This window comes from Candoia aspera, chromosome 14, assembly GCF_035149785.1.
Source record: "Candoia aspera isolate rCanAsp1 chromosome 14, rCanAsp1.hap2, whole genome shotgun sequence".
NCBI lineage: Eukaryota > Metazoa > Chordata > Lepidosauria > Squamata > Boidae > Candoia > Candoia aspera.
This window is the reverse complement of record NC_086166.1, coordinates 1,664,733-1,687,905: the sequence shown is the minus strand read 5'-3', so window position 1 is coordinate 1,687,905 and position 23,173 is coordinate 1,664,733. Positions and strand designations below refer to the sequence as shown.

The window sequence follows — 23,173 nt, the reverse complement described above, 5'->3', positions numbered from 1 at the left end:
ATCTCCTGTGGATGCCGCTTCTGCAGTGCAGGGAAAAGGTCATCTGTGTGGACAAATGTGGATGCATTTTGGAAAGCACCACAGAAGGTGGTATGGTTAGCAACACATTTCCACCAGCTTCTTGTTGCTCGAAGGCTGCAGCTCTAACATTTGTGCCCTGTGTAAAGAGCATGATCAGTCTGAAGGCATTTTTACGGATGGCCATTGCTGAATAGCAAGGTCTACTTGGACATCTTGATGGACTTTTGTGATGCCAATCCCACTGTTGAAATAGGGTGACTTGTGTTTTTCCAGTGGGAGGTCAGTCAATGTATTTGCTGGCCAATAGCAAGTCCTAGCCCTCTCAGGCTGTTTTTACACAATCTACTAACCCCAAGTTAACAAAATGCAATTGCTGTCTTCACAGAACATGCTACACTCAAATCATATGATTTAATGAGGTGGCCTGCTTCACACAACACGTTAAGACAAGGAGCTCTGACAACATGCCACGTGCTATCTGATTCACCTTTTCATCTAGTCTCATATTCAATTCTTTTGAACATCCAAAAGAAGCATCTGCACCACCAGCCCAGTTCACACATGAGTTGTGTCACCCTTCTGGATTGCCAAAGGCTTGAGTCCTCCTAGATAAAGCCCAACCCAAATGTCATGTGTCTCAGGAAGAGGCCTCCAGGAAGCTTTCAACTGGGGTAGGAAGGAAGCTGCTCCTCCCCACACCTTCACTGCCCCATGTGTGCCTACCTGTGACTCAGAACACAGAGGTTCCTCTACCTTCAGATAAAAGAAGAACTTGGCCAGTTCAAACAGGCTGGGACATCTGGGAGGCCCCAAGTCTGGTGAGACAAACCAGAGGTCCCCCATGGTCTTCCAACGCCCTTGAAAACCTCACCAACCTCAAGGAGAGGACAGCTCTTGTAGCGGTGCTGAGAATCCATCAACCTAGAGGCCAGCTGAGCCCATTTCCACCATGTCTGCCCTTCTTCTCCTGCTCCAAATAACGTCCAGACAAGGAGATATAAATAAGTAGCTTTTTTATTTTATCTTCTGTACAAAAACCCCTCCCCTCATACTATGAAAATAAATTTGAAAGGAAGAACCGTGGCTGAGCAGCGGTGCAAGTTGGGAAGAGCTAAGGCAGATGCGTTACCTCCTGAAAATTATGGGCAGTGGCAGAAATAATAATTCGACCCCACCCCTCCATCAACCTAACCCCGACCCACCAATGGTCTTCCTATCAACCAATATGATGGGGCCCCAAACTGCAATTCAGGGTGGGAGGGGAGAGAAGGTTAGCTTACAAGAAAAGCAGCTGTAGCTTTCAACAGATATCTCAATGGGTGGAACAGAAGAGGTATCTAAAATCAGTCTGACCCCCTTCTGCTTCCCTTCTAGAACTTCCATAAAAAAAAAAATTAAATCCTATTAAGCAGGCCTTTTCACAATTTCATGTCCTTTGCCATTTTTTTCTTTTCAACAAGAAAGGTGAACTTCTTTTCCACCTGAGTCCATCACTAAGACAAGGGAAAATATTGTCCCCCGCCTGGCCAACAGCTTTCCAACCCTAGCAACAGGGACAGCTGAGAGTTTTACTCAGTCACAAGGACTGTGTCCACCATAACTTGAAGGGTCATCCGAGGTGGTGACAAGGCAACCAGAAGACACAGGTGAATTAATTCCATGCCTTCAAGGGATGGGGAGAAATGAAATCCATGAGCCCCAGCCTCCTTCTCTCACACTCAAATTCTGCTAAGGGAGCCATCTCACTCTGTCACACTCTTACAGCCCTCTAAGAGCCCCCCCTTCTCTTCTGTGGGTCAACCTTGTCGCCAGTTCCACCTGCTGCCAAGGAAAAGCAATCAGATGAGCCAAAGGACAAGTCCTTTCAAGGAAACTGCGCCCCCTCCCACATTAATGCACAGAGGCCAGCCAACCGCCAACTGAGCAACTCAAAGTAATTCGCAACTGGCCAGATGGACTCCCTGCCATGGTGGGCCCCCGCCAATAAGGTTCACAAGTGATTGATGACGGACTGCCAGCGAAGAGGGGGAGGAAGTCAAGCAGCTTGGGGAGGAACGGAGTTGGCCGTGAGAGAGCTGAGGGCAAAGTCATCAGCTGCTGGACAGATGATGCAAGAAGCTGAGGGCCGGCTAGTCTCCAGAATGGTGAGGGCAAAAGGAAGCCACCCTGCCTGCCAAAGGCACCCTGCTCGTTGGGACTCTAACATCCAAGAGGCTCACAAGACACCCTTCCCTGGGAAGAGCAGGCGCCAGCCAGTTCCACCCAATTCTGCCACACTGGATTGTCCCTTCTCGGCTAAGTGCCATCTAGGTCCAGACACAGAAGAAGGCGAGAGATAACACAGCATCGTTGGGGATCCAGACCCGCCTCAGCAGAGAGCATGAAAGAGAGAATCAAGGCTGCAAGGCTCTCCCGGGCCTCCCTTCCGACAATTCACAAGCAGTGCCACAAGCCACCCCTGGGGGTCCACTCCTGGCCTCTGCTCTCCTTCCCAGAAATCTTCAGGACCACCTCTCTAGCTGGAGGTGACGGTGGAGCCGCTGCTGAGCCGGACAATCATTTGCTGGCACTCGTGGAGTGTCCATTTGTCTCCCAGCTTCTCCAGGGAGCGGGCGGCCTCAGCCAACATGCCCCCCCTTTGGCCTGGCCCCAAAAGCAGCACAGGGGGGAGGTAGGAGCAGGCCAGTAGCAAGGCCTCCGCTTGCTCCCGGGCGGTGGGGTGGCTCTCTTGTTCACCAGCTGGGAGGGAAGAAAGAGACAGAGATCAGGTGGAGCAGGAGGAGAGGAGACCATGGGGTGAGTTTAGACCACCCTGGTGTGTCTCTGGCACCCATAAATTGGTAGTGCCCCTTAGCTGCAGCAATACAAGTACCCCACTCCCCCCCTCAGTTTCCATCAGCCTCACTGAAGACTTTGAAGGCCCAGCCGCATTTTCAAAACCCCACATCCACCATCAAGCCCCCACTGTCCATCCTTAGACTCTGTGATACCCCCGTTTGGCTCCAAGGTAGAAGGAAAATCCAAGCCGAGGGGATAAATTAAATTTGAGAAGCTTTTATCATGGGGAACTAAGTGTAAAACCAAGTAACGATGTCCCCTGGTTTTTGAGGGCTTGGCTTTGGTTTTGAGATGTTCTCCTGGGATAAAATGATGCCATCAAGCATGCTGGACGCCATTGCTCTAATCACTGTCTTGAAGGGGGAAGCCCCCAAGGTTTCCATTCCACCCCCTGACGCTGAGCACAGAATGGTAACGCTTCCTTTTCCATTTCACACGCCCTTCCAGCCCTCCTGTTCTTGAGCAACTCCAGAGTGTTTGAACTGCGGCTCCCAAGAGATCAACCGTGGAAGCCCAATGCTGGGGAGAGGTAGGAGGTATGACACTGAAGAACAGACCGGGCACAAACAGGCAGTTGTTCCTCCCCTCAATTCCCAGCACCCCAAAATATGGTCTGATTGGGTGCAGGAAAAGGTCCAGAGAGAAGAGTCCAGTTCTGCTCGCTCACCTCCTTTGGTACTAGAAGGACCTCTCCGGCGGAGGCTTCGGTCAAGCAACTGGTGGGTCCGAGTGGGGCTGGCTCGGGTCATCAGTCGGGCAGTCGCCTCATGGAGGAAGACCTGGAGGAGGGCGGTGATAGTTAGCTCTCAGGATAGCATTTCCACCTCCCCCAGAACTCTTTTTCCTCCACCCTTGGGACAGTCCTGGCATCAGAAGCCAACTCAACCCAAGGGTTGAACTTGGGTCATAGTTTGGGGTTGCGGGAGGCAGACACCGGAGCAACCCTCTGGAAAGGCCCCATCAGGTGGGTCTTTCCATACGTCCTCTAGCCAACCCAGAGCTCTGACCCATCTTGCTAGCACATGAGCACCAGAAGGCTTCCACCACCACCCCTGATCGCCCTGGAGCTCTTTCCCGGCCCACAGAGGTCAAGCTGCCTCTCCCCAGCTTCGCAGAAGGACACGCCGCGATTCACCCTGTGCATTGCAGGCTGGTCTGCTTGCGCCAGGCGGCGGAGAGTGCTGAGGTCCTGCTGAAAGCCACGCAGCTGAAGGGCAGAGGCTTGGTAGCGGGCTCTGTGGGGGGTGCTCCCTTGCATCTGCTGCTGCCAGAACCTGGTGCGGGTGATCAGGAGCAGGTCGCACAAGAGGAACTGCACTGCCTGGCGTGGGGGGGGAGAGACAAAAAGGATGGCTGTGGCTGGAAGGGTGCAGAGACATGGCTCCTGAAATCAGGTGGCCTGCGGGGGAAAGGTCTCTCTTTGTACCCTTTCTTCAGAACTGGGGAACCCCCGCCTCTGTCATCCTCCAACAGGCCCTTCCGCTGCTTGGGTGCCGCCCCAGGGCTGCACTGGAGGGGCATTGCACACTTCACCTGCACATGCAATGCAACTACAATGCACCACTGACACAGCCACAGTATCTCCCACATCCCCATCTCCTGACTGATGTGGGGCTCGCCGTCATGCACCCCACTTTCCACTTTTTATCCCACCCTCCCTACAGCCCTGTGCTTCCCTGATTCTAAGCCACAGCCTCTGAGGGCCCTTGCAAGGAGTGAGAGGCAGGAACCTGCAGTTCTCACGCTCGAGAGAATCGTCGTATCAACCCAGATCCGGTACTGGGGGTGGCCCAGGATCCGGTGACTTGGCACAGTGGGAGGAAAAAACAGGATTTAACCCCAGAGCAGAGTCCTCCATGAAGGCACTGACATTTGAGTATTGCAGTCAGCAAATCTTCTCTGGGTATGTTTTTTTTCTGGTCTGTAGTAAAGAGAGTGACCTGATTGGGCCCCTTCCTAAACACAGGTAGTCCTTGACTTACGACCATTCATTTAGCGACTGTTCGAAATCATGGAGGCGGGGAAAAAAGTGACTTATGACTGGTCCTCACACTTATGATTGTTGCAGCGTCGCATGATCAAAATTCAGGCACTTGGCAACCGGCTCACACTTAGGACGGTTGCAGCATCCTGGGGTCACGTGATTGCCATTGGTAACCTTCCTAGCCGGCTTCCAACAAGCAAAGTCAATGGGGGAAGCCGGATTCGCTTAATGACTGTGGCAAAGAGGTCATAAAATCAGGTGTGGCTCACAACATCCGCCTTGCTTAGCAACAGAAGTTCCAGTCCCAGTTGTGGTCGTAAGTCGAGGACTACCTGTAAGAGGTTCTGTGTCTGGAGAGCTGAGGTTTACAGCTCTGCCTGTGGGAAACCTGCTATTCATTATGACCACACAGCTCGTGGCAGAGATGAGCCAGAGGTTGGGGAGCAGGTGGATCAGGAGCACCCATCGCTTTCTGGTACTTCACCGACAGGGAAGACAGTTATGGACCAAGAGGAAGGTCATGGACCAGCCCAGAAGTCAGCCTGTTTGCTGTGACCACGTTGCACCCCCTCCCTGCGTTTGTCCAACAGCTGCCTCCACTTCTGCAGCTCCAAGAGACCTCTGCCTTCAGAGCTTGAGGGCCCAGAGTTCCACCAACACCCAGGACATCCCACTTGCGACGTACTCGGTCAATGGCACTTGGAGCTGCGTTGCCACCCAAACTGTCACGCAGATATTTGCCAGCTTTATCACACTGGCCCAGGCTGGTGTCCTCTTTGCCCAACATCCGGGCTGCCTTGGAAGTGTGCAGCGCTGCGTGGGGAAGGGGGTTCCTGCAGGGGGGAAGGAGAGCGGGTGGATACGGCAAACCGACCCAGGTGTGAAGCCATCCCACCCCGAGGGGCGCACCGCAATGGTCTGGAAACCCACAAAGGCGCAGGGTGCCCTTTTGACTTTCCGGCCAAGTTTCAAGCCCTCGAGACGGCACGGGTACTTGAAATGGGCCACTCTGCAGAAGCCAGCTGAAGGAAAGTCGAACGATACGCTCCCCCTTTTGCCACCCCGAAGAATAACTCTGCAAAGTATGAGAAATTAAGCACGGGTGCGTGGATTCACGCAGAGAAGCAGGATCCAACTGGGATGTGGGCAGAAACGCTCGGCTTTGTTTTATTAGCACAAGGGTACTGCAGTCACGGTTCTCGTTCACCCATTTTTCAAATTTATATAGCCGCCCATCCCACAAGCAAGCGACTTTTCCTTCCCCGCTTCAGCTTTCCCGGGCAGCTTGCCCCTGGCAGGGCTTTCCCAGTTGGCGCCCACGTAGTGCACTTACTCAGAGCCCTGGAGTGCGCGTGGCATGAATTCCACCAGAGGGTACAAGCGCTCCATGGCCTCCTCATCCGCCTGCAGCCCGTGGATTGCCATGGCGACCACAGAGGCCCACCAGTGAGAAACAGGATCGGTGCCTGGAGACGGGAGAGGGGAACAGAGTCAGGCTTCTGAAGGGATGGGTCCAAGCACGCGAGGGCCACTTCCTGGCCCCTGACGAGCTTCTCCATCTGCCTCTGGCCTCAGCTCAAGGGCACCCCCCTCCTCCCCTTGTCCTATGGTTGCTACGCCGCCATTGCCCTCCTGAGACCCTGCTCCTTTCCACACCTCCAGGGAGAACTGAAAAGGCGTTCGGTTGGATCAGTCCAGCCGGGCCCCTGAACACTTGCTCTGCAGGGGAAAGGCCCAGGGTTCCACCCACGGCATTCCCAAGCAGAGTGGGGATGGTTGGCTGAAACTGTGGCAAACCCCTGCTAGCTAGGGGTTGGGTTCAGACCTTGCCTAAGCCATCATGCCATTGTCTTACCCGGGTTTAGTAACCATAAACCCAGCAACTGCTGCCTGGTACATTGGGGCTTGTGCTTAGCACGTTGGGAGATTCCGCCAACCACGGCTTTGTGCAACATGTGAATCCACTAGGGCGTAATTCTCCTCAGTTGCTGTTTCATGTGTCTCCTGGCTGATGACCCACCATTCTTCTCAGCCACAAGCTTTCCCAGGTACACTGCCTTTGTACATGGAGGTACCATCAGCGCCATCAATAGGACTCTGCTCCTCAGATCTCACCATCCAAGCTAAAGCTGTCCGACCCCCCATCGCCTCTGGCCGCAAACACCTTCACGCTCGCGATGCCCAAGGCAACCAAGTTCTTCCTCTTGCCAATTCCATTTCTTTCAACTCGGTTCCTTCAAGCCGGCCAGAAGCCTCTCCTTTCCTTCCTCCGCCCGCCCCTGCATTCATTCCCCACCCCGGTTCTGTCCAGAAAAGTCCCAGGTTTGGTGGGAATCACCTGTGGCCGAGTCCATGTTGGTGCTGATGGCGGGAGACGGGTTGGGAACAGCGTCTGCACAGCTGTTGAGGAAATGCAGGTACTCCAAAGCATCCGAAAATTCCCTTTAGCGGGGCAAGGGGAAAGCGGGTGAGTTCTGCTACCAGCTCAGAAATGCTAGAAGTCATTTGAACCTTCTGGGGACCGAGAGGCTTCTGCTGCCAGTAATAATCCCTCGCACATTCCTGCCCTGGTCAACCGCTCTGGAGGTTCTTTCCCCAACAGAAAATGAAATGTGAGTTCCTTGCCATGAGTCTCTTTCTTTCCTTCTCTAAAAATGGCAGAGGATTGAGGTGGGATATGGAAAGAGTTGGAAGAGCTGGCGAAGTGGGCTGCAAGCTCATGTCTCTTCCCGCCAGTTGAGCTGAACTAATGGCACATGCCAGTATAAATGCCAGCCCAATAAATCTCTCTCCGTAACTGCCAATCTGGGGAAAACACTCGAGAGGGAGCTAGTGAAGAGCAGGAAGGCCAACCTTCCCTTGGGAAGGATTCCCCAGCTGGAGTCCATGGAGCTGCGGAGGAATGCGGTCCTTACCCCTCGCTGTGGCTGGCAGGAGCTGGGCTGTCCAGCCTGGACACGCAAGAAAGAGCTTTCTCGAGCAGATGTTCTCGGAAAAGCTGAGTCACCTGAGCCAGCGGGTTTGCTGGTGAGAGAAAGAGTCTGGTCAGCTCAGCCCAGGCACCCGGGACTCCCCCAATCTGGTCAGCAACTTGTGAGCTCCATGAGCACAACACGACAACCCCAGCGATCACCTTGGCTCCACCACTTCTCTCTTCTCCAGCGATTACAGTGGCGATAGATGGACCGTTCGGAGGCCAGAAGGGCCAGAGCAAGGACAAAGGGCTGGAGAGAAACTATCTATGTGGCCCAAGTCAGCACTGACTTGATGGCCCTCAATCAATCAATCAATCAATCAAGAAGTTTGCACAACAGGGGACTGAGAGTTAGCTCAACACCAAATAGGACGGGAAAAAAACTAACTCTCCTTTGGCTGGGTGAGTTATCTGGGTTCTGGGATTCACAGAGGATGCTAACCCCCATCCCACCGTTAAGCATCTTGCCAAGTGTGACGGGTAGTTAAGAGCGTCCTCACATCCAGCCGTTGTTGAAGAAAGAACAGACAATTGCATTTTTGGCCAAAGCCTCTCCCACTGAGCTTTGGCGGCCTACTGGTATTGGTCACTGTTACTGTATTGCTAGCCCACTCTTCCTCCTAGAAGACTTTGCTAATGCACCCCCCCCCCGCATGCTCAAAAGAATTTTAAAAAACCCTTTTATAAAACCACGAAGCCGCTAAGACACCAGATAGCATATTTGAAAGCCACGGGAGCGCAGACGGCTGCCTGCAAGCGTCAGCCTTCCCGGGTAGACCAGACAGGAAACACGACCAGACGAGCAACTTCTACTTTACTGTGAGGCTACATTCACAGAACCTCGTAAGTCTGAAAGCACAGATCTCCTGCTGTCCCTTTTTACTGCCTGCCACGTTAAGTTTCTTTCCCTGCCCGTTACTCAGTTGCGGGCTCCTTCCCCTTTTATCCCTAGGCAGCATCTCTCCTCCCTGCCTTCCGAGGTCATCCTCCCATTCCATTCCAGCCAGGCGGGCCAGGCTGCCCAGTTTATCCCTCTTCCTACCCCTTATGCACCGCTCTACCTGGGTGGCTGGTGGAACTGTAGATGCTCTCCCGCGGAGAGCTTTTCACGGCCCAGTCGCCATCCACGAAGAACCGGTGGCCCACGGGGTGGCAGAGCCATTGCAGTGCGGGAGGAACCGTCCCGCTGTGGGATAGCAGCACTTGTCGGGCGCTGCTGAGGAAGAAGCGCTGTGGGGCAGGCAAGAAAGGCGGAGTTAGTCTGGGGCTCGGGGGATCGGCATCCTGGTCAACCCGGCCGGTGGCTATTTACAAACCTTTCTTGCAGCAAGGAAGGGTCGGCTTGGGGACGGAAGACGAAATGGGAGGAACGGGATGGAATTCCATCCTAGCACATCTCTTACGATGCCCTAGCTTTTTGTCTGACTGATTTTACACCATCATTTTAGAGTCAGTCATTTCATCCTCCGGCAAGGAATACCCCAGGGATCAGTGGGGAAAAGGGGGGTATTTCCCATCCTTTTTTATGGTAGCCATCATGACCCATTTTTTCCCCCAAGATCAAGATGATGTCTGGGCCATTCCAGGAATGGGGAGGATAGGGTGTCGGATTTATTTATTTGTTTATTTAATTTGTCCCTGCCCATCTCCTCCCATCGGGGGACTCTAACAGGAAGAAAACAAGGAGGAGGGCATGTTGACGGCACCTGTTGAGTTCCACCTCTTTCCCAGCCCCTTTTTGCTACCTGCAACTGGTAACGCAACTGGTAAATATGGGGAGCATTTGGGCGGCTGCTTTAGGACGACTCAGCTGCAAGAGACGCAGACAGCCGAGAAGATGCAGCCCCTTTTCGCCCCTCTCCAAATTCACTCCTGCGTGCACAGACGCACTAACCGCTAAGAAGTGGCAACACCGGTGGAGGCTGGTCTTCACCCGCAGCGCAGCAGCCACGTAGACTTCGGCCAGCGTGGCCACCGAGATGGCGTCCCCAGCGCACTCGGCCAAGTTGACTGCGCTCAGTGCCATGTTGATGGCGGAGAGGTGGCCTGCAAGGTGCTTTCCTGGGGAGGAGGAGAGGCGTGCTCAGGTGACGCAAAGCTGCTGTGGGCCATGGTCTGGAGGGCAGGGAAAGTGAGCGGCTCCTGTCCCCGCCCCCCGCTTTCAACCCTACCTGTCATGTGAAGCTGGTGCAGCCGGTGGTAGACCAGGGCTGCGTCACAGGCGCTCTTGCGCACGTCAGCCTTGAGCTCCCGATCTCGGAAAAAGCCGCCAGCCCGGCTGGCCAGCCAACGCCCTACCCAGAGTCGCTGGAGGATGTGCCGGATCAAGTTCCACAAGAGGCTGCAGGCGAGGTCCAGGTTGGAAGTCGGAAGGGGCCGTCCAAGGGCTTTGAGTGCTGTCCACAAGTTCTGGGACGCTTGTGCGAAATCCCCCTAACGTGGGAGAGGGGGCTTCACAAAGCAGCCTCGGGCAGGCGCTAGGGGCCTGTGGTGGGTCAGACTCAGTGCAGACCCTCCAGGGGCAGGGATGGGGGAAAGGCGGCTTCCCACCTCAGCCTTGATGCGAAACAACTGTTCTTCCCAGCCATTTCCCCCCACTGCTGCCCCCCAAGCTCCTGCACCACGATGCCCATCCTTTTAGCCACGATAGCTGACAGACGACAGGGCTCGGAGTCCAGCGCGCCCCTAGGGCAACAGCCGAGCCCCGCTGATCCTTTTCCAATTGCATGACCCTTGTGTAAAGACCCTCTGCAGTTAGTGAAGGCTGGTGTTGAGTAAAAAGGAGTAACGGCAGATCATTTCAAGATCCACCCAGGCCTGCAAAGATCAACCTTCGCCCGTGTTGGTTCATTGTCCCGGGCTTCCTACTCGTTCCTGGCTAGATTGAAAGTGACGGCCGTTCTTGCGTGAGAAACCCTGCCTGGTTTGGAACCCTGATTCTGTATTTTCCTTCCGCAAGGAAGGAAAGGGCAATCCAGCCAAGTTATTTACCCGAGCCAAGTCGAGGTCTGCCTGCTTGCGGTGCCTCCAGAAGAGGATTGAGGACTCCGAGTGCGGTCGTGTGACGGGCTCGCCGTAAATGAAAAGCCGGACGAAGGCGGCAAAGACGATCAGCAGGTTGATCATCCAGAAGATCAAGGTGGGGAAAAGCCACTGGTACTGAGGAATGGGAGGGTCTGGACACAAAAGCCCCAAATTTATTATTTATTTATAAATTTATTCACCACCCATCTCCACCTCATGGGGGACTCACCAAATGAGTGAGTAGGTATCTATCACACCTTTGGAAACACAAGGCTGCTACACCCCCTCCAGTGTGGAGGGTTTTTAAAAATGCATGAAAATCTACATGCATTTTTGTACAAGTAGTCCTTGACTTGAGACCATCCAATTAGCAACCATTTGAAGTTACAACGGCACTGAAAAAAGTTATAACCATCACAGCATCCCTGTGGTCACATGATCAAAATTCAGCTGCTTGGCAATTGACATGTATTTACGACGGTGCAGTGTCCCAGGATCAGGTGATCACTGTTTGCCACCTTCCCAGCCAGCTTCCAACAAGCAAAGTCAATGGGGAAGCCAGATTCGCTTAACAACCACATGATTCACTTAACGACCGTGGCAAAAGGTCGTAAAATCAGGCTTGACTCTCTTAACGACCACCTCGCTTAGCAATGGAGGTTCCGGTCCCAATTTTGGTCATAAGTCGAGGACTACCTGTATACTCTTCTAATACTTTACACTGTTGCAGGCAATTCCCTTTGATTTATATGCTTTTGAGGTTTTCCCTAGCTTGCTATTATTTTTTTTTACATTTTTCCTGCTGGTGAATTTTGGTGCATGACTTTCTCCAATCTTGCCATTTGGGGCATGCCATTTTTGATTGGAGAGCACAGGGCAAAATACAGAAAAGTGCAAAAAGCAGAGGGTTATTACGTGTGTCCCAGGGTGCACGTAAATTCAGGAAATAAAAATTCTGATGAAAATGTAAGCCGGATTCAATTCTCCCTCCTCCTACCCTAGTAAGAAGGCTGCATAATCAGGACTAAAATGCACTTCTGCACCAAGGTGATTCAGATTCTACACATTTTGAGCAGATTAAGCCTTCCCAGTGGGCTCCCTTCCCTAGAGGCTCAACCCCCATGGTGTTTTCCACTCACTTGCTGCCTCGTTCATGGCCAGGATGCTGCGTTCGGGACCACTCTGACTGGAAACCTCTGAAGTACTTCTGGGGCCCAATCCTCCAAGCAGGGAAGAAAGCGGGTTGAAAGAGAGGCAGAGGAAGACAAACGCACAGAGGGCCATGCGGGATCTGTCCAGCATTCCCAGGCTGCCGGGCGGAGCTGCTTGGCATTCGGGTTTCACCTACAAAAATCAGCCCCTGGTTAAGTTGGAGAAAAAGACTCAGGGCTTCTCAGATGAGAGAGAGGAGAGATCCAGGTACCAATCCATGAAAAATTCTGGTTAAAATCTGTTAGGGCAGCCTGGTCATTTGGAGGAAAAAGATGAAGCATGCCCTCTTGAATGTGTTTAGGGGTTGATGGCAGCTCAGAGATCTGCAGGAATTTCTCCTGCAGGATGAGACTCCTTCAGGCCAACCCAATGCCCCAGGTTCTCCCGGACCCTTTGCTCTGGTTCCCACCCAGGAGCAGACCTTGGCCTCCTCGCACGAAGGGCTGTCTGGCTCTGAATCGGTCCCACTGGTGCCGCTGAATGAGAGCAGACTGCTGTGTGAAGGGGAACCGGCATCTGAGGGTGGAGGCGTCAGGACATCTGACCCCATCATCTTCATTCCTTCTGTCGGATCCTCCATGTTTCCACCACACGTGGCCACCAAGTCTTTCAGGGACTCTGCAGAAGGAGAGAGCAGGCCAATGATGGAACAAAGATGGGATTCCCACATCACAGTAGACCCAGATGTGTTTTAGCTATGTCTTCTTGAGGAAGGCACCACAGATTTGGTTTCTACAAGGCCACCAACCATCAGTTAGAACCACACCCGGGTTCGCCCAACTGTTAATCCAAGATCAGATAAAACACATTCGGTCTCAGCAGAAACCAGGTCAAAGTCTGTGCTCGCTGCAGCTGATAGGAAAAGGGAGCTGGGAGAAGAGGAATTAGGCCACTGGCCAAGAACATCAGCTTTCCCAACAGGATCCAGCTGTGTCTGCTGATCTCACTGGGCAATGGTGACACTGGCTTCTTGGCAGAGGGGCTTGGCAAGGATCCACCCAAGTAAATGATCTCTACTCTCTACCAAGGTCTCCTGGGGGACCCTGGGTCCAGGAAACCTATAGCTTAATCGGCCAGCCTGGTTCTGACGGCCCTCATCAATGATCTCCTCGGTCACAACCCCACAAGAAGAAAAGGGCCCCTGTGGGCGTGTGTGTAGGTGCATGAAACTCACGGTTCTTCTGGGCTGCCATTTTAAGGGCCATGTTCTCCCCTTTCAGCTTCTGATTGGTCTGCTTCAGGAAGCGGATGTAGTCAATGGCTTTGCGCAAGATGGCCGACTTGTTCAGCTGGCAACAGAGACCAAGAGACAAGCTAAACAAGCTTCTTGTGTGACCTGAATTTGCACAAAATGGGCAAAGCGGCTTGGGACATCCCCAGCCCCGCCCCATCGCTAGTAAAAAAATAATAGCTGTGTTCCCTCTGCTCAAGTCACCATCAAGGGTCCTAGGAGAGGAAATCATGCGCTTCCTGCTGTTCCTACAGCGATGACCAAGAGCAAAGCAAGGTAAGAAGCCAACAGAAGGGCCCAAATCACGACCAAGGCCAAACCAGGAGGTCTTCTAAGCCAGAAGCACCCAGACATCTTCCATGGCTTCCCTCCCACATCTGAGAGGAGGCATCAAGGTTGGCCTTCCACAGGGGAAGACTCCTTGACAGCCACGGCAGGAGAGAGCTCCCCAATGCTCTGCCCTCCCAGGACACCCACCCAACAGAATCAGGTGTGGCTACCTTGGCTTCTGTCCCCACCACCAGGACCTTCAGCTCAGCAATCTTGTCATTGATGGAGGAACGATAGCGTTTCTCAATAGCATTGTGGGCAGTGCGCTTCTCGCCCTTGTGCTGGCTAACCACTGGCTTCCCGGCAGTCAGGCGGTTGATGGGCAGCTTGTCGGTGTCCACCATCAGCGGCACTGTTGCCAGGATGGTACCCCCGCCCACCAGGGTCTGCAAGAGAGGGGAAGAGAGGAGCTGTGGAGAACTTGCACTGAAGACTCTATAAATTATTTTTGGGTTACCCGTGAATCACGTGTTATAAAGCTTCCAGAAAAATAATTAAGCCTTATTAGGCTGTGTTTTCCCAGTAAGAAGAATTCTTATTAGTGGGGGAAGTGGAGGAAAAGTTAACAATGTGGGAGCATCTGGGCAGCGTTCTGCCTTTCCCCATCACCCCCAGCTCCCACTCAGTATCACCTTCTATTGCTGGACCGGAAAATAAGCCACTATGAAAGAATCAGGCAAAGACTTTGGCAGATGCCTGGGATGCGAGGAGGGAAGAGAACTCTCAACCCAAAGTTTGAGAAAGTTTTTTTTTTAATTTAGAAATGGATCAAGAGGGAGGGGAACCAAGACTCAGAGAAGTAGGATTTACCGGCATCTGCAGGGGTGTCGAGGAGACCACCGAGCTGGTGCAGGGTGTTTTGGCTCCGGAGACCGTGGTCAGGAGGAGGGAGTCGGCCTTGATGAAGTGAGGCTGCAGAAGGACCTGTGGGGAGACGGGGTGAAGTCAGGACCAAGCATGAATGCGGACCAGGGAAGGGCATGGCTCCAGCCCAAGCACCACTCACCGGCACTTGCTGGACCACCTGGGGGCTGCTGGCGGCCAGAAGCTGCTGGGGGGTGATGTTCTGGAATGGCGTTTGCTTTGGTGCCAGCTGCATCTGCTGGGGCTTGGTGGGGACGAGTGGGGGCGGCTGGGGGGGCCCTCCTGGCTGGGGAGCTGGGAAAGAAACACAAGAAGACTGGAGCCACCTTCCACGGCAATGGGGCAGACCCATGGGCCAAGCCCACCCGCCAACAGAAGCCTCCTGACACCACCACAACTGGCACTCATAGGTAGAGCTGAAGTTGGAGAGGCCTTCAAGGCATCTAGGATGCCAAAAGAACCCTGCTGGATCACCAGAAGTAAATGGGATGATGGGAGCTGTGGTCCAACAGCTCAGGAGGGCCCCCCAGATCTCAAGGCCAAGCCCTCAGACCTATCCTTCCAGTCCTGAGACCTTTGGAAGCACCACCCCACATGCCCATGAGCCTATAGGCTTTCCTTGAAGATGGACAACCCGTCACGGTCTGAAAGCACTGAGTGCCATAAGGTGATTTTTCAGACCCACTTCCACCAACTGATCCCCCCTGGGGTTGCCAACTTTTTCAGCCAGCCCTCGTAGTTAGGCCTTCAGGAACAACTGTGTGTCATATTAATAGGCCGTGAAAAGTCTCACTCTACTCTACTGCATGTGATGAAGGGTTGAGGACCAAGCCAGATGACCTCATGGAGGTCCGTTGGGAAGCCCAAGCAAGGCTCATATTAGAAAATGAAGCACCGTTCCCATCCTTACCAGGAATACCATTTGGGCTTGGGAAATCCATCAATGGCTGGGTGGAGTAAGGTGTCTGGGCAGCTGGAACAAAATTTGGAGAGGGCATCCTGGCTGCCGGCAGCTGGCTTTGAGGTGAGCTGAGCGTGGAGGCCAGGGGTTCCTCTTTGACATCCGTCGGAGTTGGCTGCATGTTCAGGCAAGCTGTCGGAAGTGTCTGGAAGCTGGGTGGAGATGTGGCTGGAAGCTGGAACAAGCTCATGGAAGAGGGGGCGTTTGCCCCCAAGTAGTTACTGAAGAGGCTGGGCCCATGGGGGTTCGGATCAGGAGGAGCTTGAGAGCCAAAGGAGGCATCCAGAAGATCAGGGAAGTCATTGCCTTCAGTGGTGATCAACTGGAGCATATCTAGAAAGCCCAGAGAACAATGAGAACCATGGCTGGGAACTGGTGAGGACTACTTCAGAGGGATGAAGCAACTAACTGAGGAAGACTTGTAGGGCTGAGGAACATGTGGGATTTAGAGGGAGAAGAGAGAGAGAAGACTAAAGGGGGGAAACAGCACTGCTACCCAGTTTTATGAATGGATCAGCCGAGATTCATGGAATTCCCACCCTCTAACCCTGATTGTTAATGAGTTCCTAGAAAATGCATGGGGATTGCAACCGGCACCTAGACCTAGTGTTAAACGACTTCATTCATTAATTGGGAGGAAAACAGAGAAAGAAGTCAACTCTGGCATCCAAAATGGGGAGAATCTGGGTCACAAGGTGGTGGCTTCCAAGGGTGCGCTCTCTCGGAGTATTAACACAGGTCCTTCTAGGCTGTGGCTTCTCCAGGCCTGGGCTGTCATCAGCATCCTTCTTTTCAGTCAGGGAGGTGAAAGTGGGTCTCTCTTCCTGAGAATCTCCACTTGTTGGTCAATTTCACACAGGAGAAAATAGGAAGCCCCCACCCTGCTCCCCACCACCTCTGCCAGAAGGTAAGGTAGCTCTACTAAAGTTGATCAGTTGAGCAAACCCTACAGATGAGGTCAGATCTTTGGAAACATACGTAACTCACGCAAGATTCAGTCACATTGCAAATTGTGGCTTTGGATCTGGAAAACGTTGGGCAGAAACAGAGAGGTGGAAGGCACCTGGCAGGGAAAAACACCTGCTTTGAACGCACAGGTCTGCAGGTTCAACTGCAAGTCCTTCAGACGGCAATTCAGACTGCAAAGCTTTTGGATAATAATTCTGGCCAAAGCTGGAGCTGCAAACAGCCACACCAGACAGAGTAGACCAGTGTTTCTCAGCCTCGGCCACTTTAAGATGTGTGGACTTCAACTCCCAGAATTCCCCAGCCAGACGCTTGTGCAAAACTCACACCTACCTACCTTGCTGGCTGGGGAATTTGGGAGTTGAAGTCCACACATCTTAAAGTGGCTGAGGCTGAGAAACACTGGCGTAGACAATGCCAGGGTTCGTGAACAAGAAACTTGACTTAGCATTTGACATTTGTCTATATTAAAGTCTCCTTCAGGCTATTTTTTTTCCTTCCAGGATGTTTTTATTTACTTATTTAATTTTCAGTTTCCCAACCCATCACACAATCTGGTGGTCTTCCATCTCAGGACTAACAAGGTCAAACTCTCCCTGGCTTTTTGAAATCACGCCAGGCTGACCAGACGTTGCCCACAAGGTTCTGGCTGAAAGAAAGCGGCAGGATTGGACAGTCCAACTCAGGGGTGTTTGCAGGCTGCAGTCAATAAAGGTATGAGTTGCTTCAAAAGGAACATAAGTTTCAAAAATAACTTTGATTTTCTTGACCGGAACCCCCCCCCACAACTGCCTTCTCCAGCCTGGATTTCTGGAAGCTGCAGCTTCAGCCCAAAGAATTGGGTTGGAGGGAAGGCTGATCCACTCACACTCCAGGGATGTGCCCAGAAACCAGTCTGGAACCCTAACCCTGGTGCTGCCAAGTCTGGACACCCATTCCAGGAGCCCAGCCGGACATGCCACAATGTCCAGTTTCACCAGCTTCTGGGCATTCCCGTCGCCCGAGAATCATAACGCAAAACGCGAGCCCCGCACCGCTTTCAGTCAACAGATTTCCTATTTTGGCCACATCCGATGATCTGACCTTAAATTAACCGAATCCAGCTGTTCTGGTCTCATTTCCAGGCCCGAGTGGGGGCAGGGTTTCCTGCGTGATTTCGTCATTCCAAAAGGAAAGTTGAGTTTTGTCTAAAGTGCTCGGGGCTTTGAACATCTGTTGGGCCTGGCTGAAAAACCTTTGCCCGGTGATTTATAAAGAGCTAGCTAGCTAAAATGAAACATTGCACCTTCACTGCTTTTCAGCAAAAGGGGAGCCAGTTTCCAAAAGAGTTGACAAATCACCATTTCAAACGACAATGATTAGGGACTTGGGAATCCTGCAGGCAGGGAAATGGATTGCACTGGGCCATGGCTGCTTGTGCAAAACTCACACCTACCACAGCTCCAAGGTGCCCATTGAAACCAACCTCCTTCGCCCTCGCAGGGCTGTCCTGACCACTAGCCAAAAGGGTCCGATGGACTTCCTTTTCCCCGCCCGCCAACACCTGCTGATCCACCAGGGTTATGGGTTGCGCATCTGGAGAGCCAAAAACGGGGGGCTGTGCTGGCAGCCGGAAGAAAAAAATGCCCCGTTGCAGGAAGGCAAAAGAGGTACCTTTGAGGGAGCCACCCATTGGGGCAGGTGCAAGACCAGCCTTTGGCCTTGGGGAGAGGCGATGCTTGTAAACCCTGGGAGGACCCTGGTGGGAAATGCGGGATCTGGATTTGTTTGGCTGTTTTTTTTCCCTTCCTCTCTGGGCCCTCCTCCTCCTCCCCCACACCAGCCTGTTGGAATGAGGGTGGCATTGTGAATCACAGATTTAGCATGAGGTGATCGGGCTGGGCCAATCAGGGCAGGGCGCAGAGCTGCTGCAGCCGCCAGAGCGTGTGGCACCCGGGTTACTGCCGTGCATCTGGCAGTAACTCTTTCCCCGCCTTTGGAGCAGCCAGGGTTACTCCAGGTCGGCTGCACAGTTAACCCGTTCTGGGCTGGGGCATTGCAGCTGCAGGGCGCCCGCTTCCTATCCGTTCACTTTTCTGCATTTGCAAAATGCCCTCGAGGAGCTTTGCTAGATGGATGCCCTTAGCTCTGGGAGGTGACATCCCACGCTCCATGCTCCAAGCACCCTCCCCTGATTTTGCACTCGTTGAATGTTCTGGTGTGAGAGCCAGTTGGGTGTTGTGGTGAAGGCACCAGGCTAGAAACCAGGGGATGGCGAGTTCTAGTCCTGCCTTAGGCATGAAGCCAGCTGGGGGACCTTGGGCCAGTCCCTCTCTCCCAGCCCTAGGAAGGAAGCAATGGCAAACCACTTCTGAAAAACCTTGCCAAGAAAACTGCAGGGACTAGTCCAGGACACAACTGAACTGGACACGACTGAACAGAGAAAAAAAACATTCTAGTAGCCGATGGGGATGTCAAGGCTCTGAAAAAGCCTCGTTTCCATTTGGCATGCGGTGGTGATGGTAAAAAAACAACAGTGGAGCCCTTTTCTTGAGTTCTTAACAGCATCACCAACAAGCCGAAACTTATCTCTCCCTGCTTGGTCCCGATTTCCATCCAGCCGTATTAGACAATGATTTCCATACTCCGCAGCCAGCATAACCAATGGCTGGGGATTATGGGAATGAAAGTCTGATGGGCGAACCCAGGTTGGGAAAGGAAACCCTTTTCCAAAGGTTTCCAAAAGCGATTCATCTGAGTTTGCTTCACTTGCAGGGAAGCTGAATCAAACATGCTTGGAGGTAAAAGTGGTCTCTGGAGAACAAGCCGCTGTTAGGTGAGGGGGGTGGGCAGCGAAAAAGCTGGCAACCCCTCTAACAAAGGGCCAATGACCACTGGCTGGCTTGGAGCATGAGAGAGGCTAAAGCAGGTTAAACGGTTGCATGCCGGCCCTGCACCGTCCTTCCACAGCCTGAAAACCCGTGGAAGGGTTTGACCCCATCTTGCCAAAACTCCGGGGGGAATCTGGTAGTGCTTTTTCCGATGAACAAATGTTCTTCAAAGGCACAAGGGTTTGGGAGCCACAGCTAAAGCCACTCCATGTGTCTGATAAAGCATAACACGACGAACGCTTGTGCCTGAGAAGAGCATCTGTAAGTCAGAAAAAGTGCTACCCGATTCCACCCGAGTTTTGGATACTGGAGACCAAGACTGCTTTCCTCCCACCACCTCGTAACTGGCAAGTTGGTCCCTCTGATTTGGGGAATGATGGGACTGCCAACCCATCTGAAAGGCCACAGCCTTGGGGAGGGGTGACAGGCATGTCTGGAAAGAGGAAGGAAGGAGGTGCCAAATTTGGGACAATATCTGGCATTGAGGAGATGGGCAAAAGGTGTCTCATAGGAACAGATAGGCTTTACTTGGAAAGGAAAAAGAGGGATCTAAAATGTGCATAAACACCCCTGACATCACCTACCTTCCAGAAAAAGTTGAAAACTTTTCCGGAAGGCTTGAGGTCGGGGGTGGGGGCACAATGGTGCCGTGTATTACATTGTTGGGTTTCTAATGTATTTCCGAATCTAATCTATTGGAATTTTTAAGTTTTTGTTCTCGTGAGCTCCAGAGAGTCTGTTAATGATTGCGGGGGGGATATATATACACCAAAAAAGCAGCAAACAAATGATGAAGCATCCCCCAAGATGGGCCTGGACAGCCTGATTCTTGGGAAGTCTGCGTTTTGTCTTTCTGGTGTTTTGGAGAAGCTGTGATTTTTCATGGGTTTTTTTTTTTTTTTTTTTTGTAGCTGGGTCCCATTTAAAGCAGACTGGCATCCTATGATTGGCCATACTGGCGCTTTGCTCACATTGGGATTTTTCTCGGGATTATTTAAAGAGGTTTTGGAAACTGCCTGAAGTCCTGGGAGCTGGGAAGAAGAGGAAGATGCGTAATAATCAACCAAAAAGGAAAGAAGCAAATCCAGCCTCCGCACAGCCAAGCCCATCACACCCAAATAGAAAGTTTTGCCACCATTAGGCAGGGGGCGAGACTCGGACACGGCTGACACACCTCCGCCTGGTCTCCAGAAATGGGACCCGCTCTTTGCCGCGTGGCACAACCCGGGCTCAAACAGCAGGCCAATCCCCCACGATCTGCACCAACTGCCTGCGGATGGCAGACACGGTCAGATTTTTAAAAATCCAAAGTGATGCCTTTTTTTTTTTTAGGGAAAACATTTAAATCTGTCCCTTTACTAGTTTATTTAGAACACTAGCCATTTGATATTTAAAATACAGAGCCCAGGTTAGACATTAAAATAGAAGAGCAGGGCATTCAATCTAGAGGATAAAAGTTAAATACAAACTTTTATCTCCAAGATTTCTGTACACCTTTGTACAAAACTTTGTCCATCTGTTGCTTGAGTGTACAAAGGGGGACACTAGGAACGTTGAACCTTTCAGAGTGGCACAGAAAAGGAAATTTGGGAGAGGCGACTGGCCACTGACGCTGAGAAAAATCCTCTGAAATTTCTTCTTCTGATGCGTTTCATCTTGGCACCCCGTGGCAATGAGGAGAGCTTGATTTTGTAACACACGGATGTGCAATGTCCCTAAACCCCATCACAGCCCTTCTCAGTCTTGATGGCTCTGGCCATACCCATCATATCCAGCCATTGGCCATTGACTATTGCTGGGGACCATGGACATTCTGATCCAACACAATGGAAAAAGCTTCTACGCTGCCAGCAAGCCCAAACACATGTATTTACTCATTTCTACATTAGATGCACTTCCCCCTTCTCTCCCTGATATTTCTCCCCGGTCTTTTTCTCCAGAACAACAACGCTGCAAGGTAGGCTGGGCTGGGAAATTCTGCCTGGCCCAAAGCCATCCAGACAGCCTCCCCAACTGAGGGTGGACTTGAACTCGGGTTCCTTACCCTCAACGTTTAGCTAAATTCCTTATTTTCTTGCTGCCCAGTTTTAGACTGTAAGCCCCCTGGGGCCGAGATCTGTCTGCTTGTAAAGCGAAACACCTTGTTGATGGTTTGGTAAGCAGAGCCATGAGAGGGAAGACAGAAATTACTTGTAGATGCCTGACTGTAATGCCTCTTTGATTTTTTTTTTCAATCCGTTCGATCATGTCTGCCTGGACAAGTCCCTACAGTTTTCTTGGGAAGCTTTTGGAAGTGGTTTGCCATTGCCTCCTTCCTAGGGCTGAGAGAGAGTGGCTGGCCCAAGCTCCCCCAGCTGGCTTCGTGACCAAGGTGGGACTGGAACTCAAGGCCACCTGGTTCCCAGCCCGGTGCCTTCACCACAACACCAAGCTGGCTCTTGTAAAGCGAAACACCTTGTTGATGGTTTGGTAAGCAGTGCCATGGGAAGGAAGACAAGAGTTACTCATAGATGCCCAGCTACAATGCCTCTTCGATGCCACGCGCCAGCGATGGCTGGTTGCAGTGTTGTCTGGCCAGGATTTCACAGTCAGTTCAGGCTTGGGAAGCCCCCTTGCCCATCGCCCAGCCGGCTGCCCCTCCCTCTGCGGAAGACCCTAAACTTTCTTCTCCCAGAGCGATGACCGACAGTAACCTGCCCCGTGACGTCAGGCCCCTCCACAGACGCCCGGGAGGAAGAGGTGGGCAGGGCCTGGGGGGAAAGCAGCCAGCCGCTGGCACGTGCCCAAGCTTGGGGGAACTGGCGGGCGGCTTTCGCGCCGCTCCATCCCAAAGGCTCCTCTCCCCGTCGGGGGCTCCTCTTCCTCTCCCCACCGCCTTCCTTGCAACGCCCAGAAGGGCCTTTTCTGTCACTGGGCGAAGCACATGGTTCCTGCGACGCTCCCTGCGGCGCCTCTTGGACCTCAGCCCCCATCGTTCCCAGCCCGCCTGGCCAACGAGGGGACCCGGAGCCCACCGCAGGAATGCCACCAGCCGCCCACCCAAGGGGGAAACTGATCCCCCCTTCCTGGGCGTCCCTTTCCATCTTCTCGCCTCCAGATCCGCCGCCCAGCCCCGCTTCTCCAAACACACCCATCCTTTCCCACGGATGGGGAGCCCCTTCTTTCCCTCCAGACAGAGCGCTTTCCCGCACCCGGGAATTACGCCCCACTCAAGTGGATCGCGGACCGGAGTGGGGGCGGACCGGGGTGGTGCAAGCCCGCCGTGCAAGGCTCGGGCAAGGCTGAGTAGGCACTTTAGCCACACGCGCGCGCGCGCGCACGAACGGCTGCGTCCGGCGCTCCTCGCAAAGAGCCAGAAGGGAAGCCCCGCCCGGGGAAAGGGGACCCCTCGAGGTCAGCAGCCCCAGGAAGGGGTCCGGCGCGCCCCGCCGCCCCCTTCCCCGCTCTCTACCGTCAATGTCGCTCAGGAGGGCCGTGTCGATCTCCGCGGACTCGTGCAGCGCCAGCGGGAGGTCCAAGCCGTCCAGGGAGGACGCCTCTTCGAAGGGGTTCATCGCGGCCGGTCCCGGCGCCGGCGCCCCTCGCCCCGGGCCAAGGGAGCCCCACCTTGCGGGGCAGACGACGCGGGGCTGGGGGCGACCGAGGAAGGCGGGCGCTCGGCGGCGCCCCTCTCACACCGCGCGGTGCCCGCCCGTCCACGGGGAAGGCCGGCCGGGCCGGGCCGTCAGCCGCCCGCGGGGGTCGCTGCGCTGGGGGCTTCCCGGCTGCGCGGATCTCCTCCCGCGGCTGGAAGCGGACGCGCTCCGTTGTGAAATGTAGCTCAAACCTGTGACCGGGGGCGGAGCCTGGCGCGGGGCTCCACCCCCCCGCTTCTTTCCATTGGCGGCGGGGGGGAGGA

At 53.4% G+C, this 23,173-nt stretch overlaps 1 protein-coding gene across 1 annotated transcript; it reads right to left on the bottom strand.

Moving 5' to 3' along the window:
* Positions 1–1,019: 1,019 nt before the first annotated feature.
* SREBF1 (sterol regulatory element binding transcription factor 1) lies at positions 1,020–22,904 on the bottom strand. The gene is made up of 19 exons (XM_063315195.1): positions 22,727–22,904; positions 15,389–15,772; positions 14,621–14,772; positions 14,425–14,538; positions 13,785–14,000; positions 13,228–13,342; positions 12,475–12,671; positions 11,981–12,185; positions 10,809–10,993; positions 9,989–10,250; positions 9,712–9,878; positions 8,879–9,047; positions 7,759–7,867; positions 7,182–7,285; positions 6,177–6,309; positions 5,529–5,676; positions 3,995–4,180; positions 3,527–3,638; positions 1,020–2,760 (listed from the first exon to the last, which is right to left on the bottom strand). Exons 1-19 carry the CDS (start codon positions 22,827–22,829, stop codon positions 2,537–2,539), a joined length of 3,285 nt encoding a protein of 1,094 aa, XP_063171265.1. The 5' UTR covers positions 22,830–22,904; the 3' UTR covers positions 1,020–2,536.
* Between the last annotated feature and the right edge of the window lie 269 nt (positions 22,905–23,173).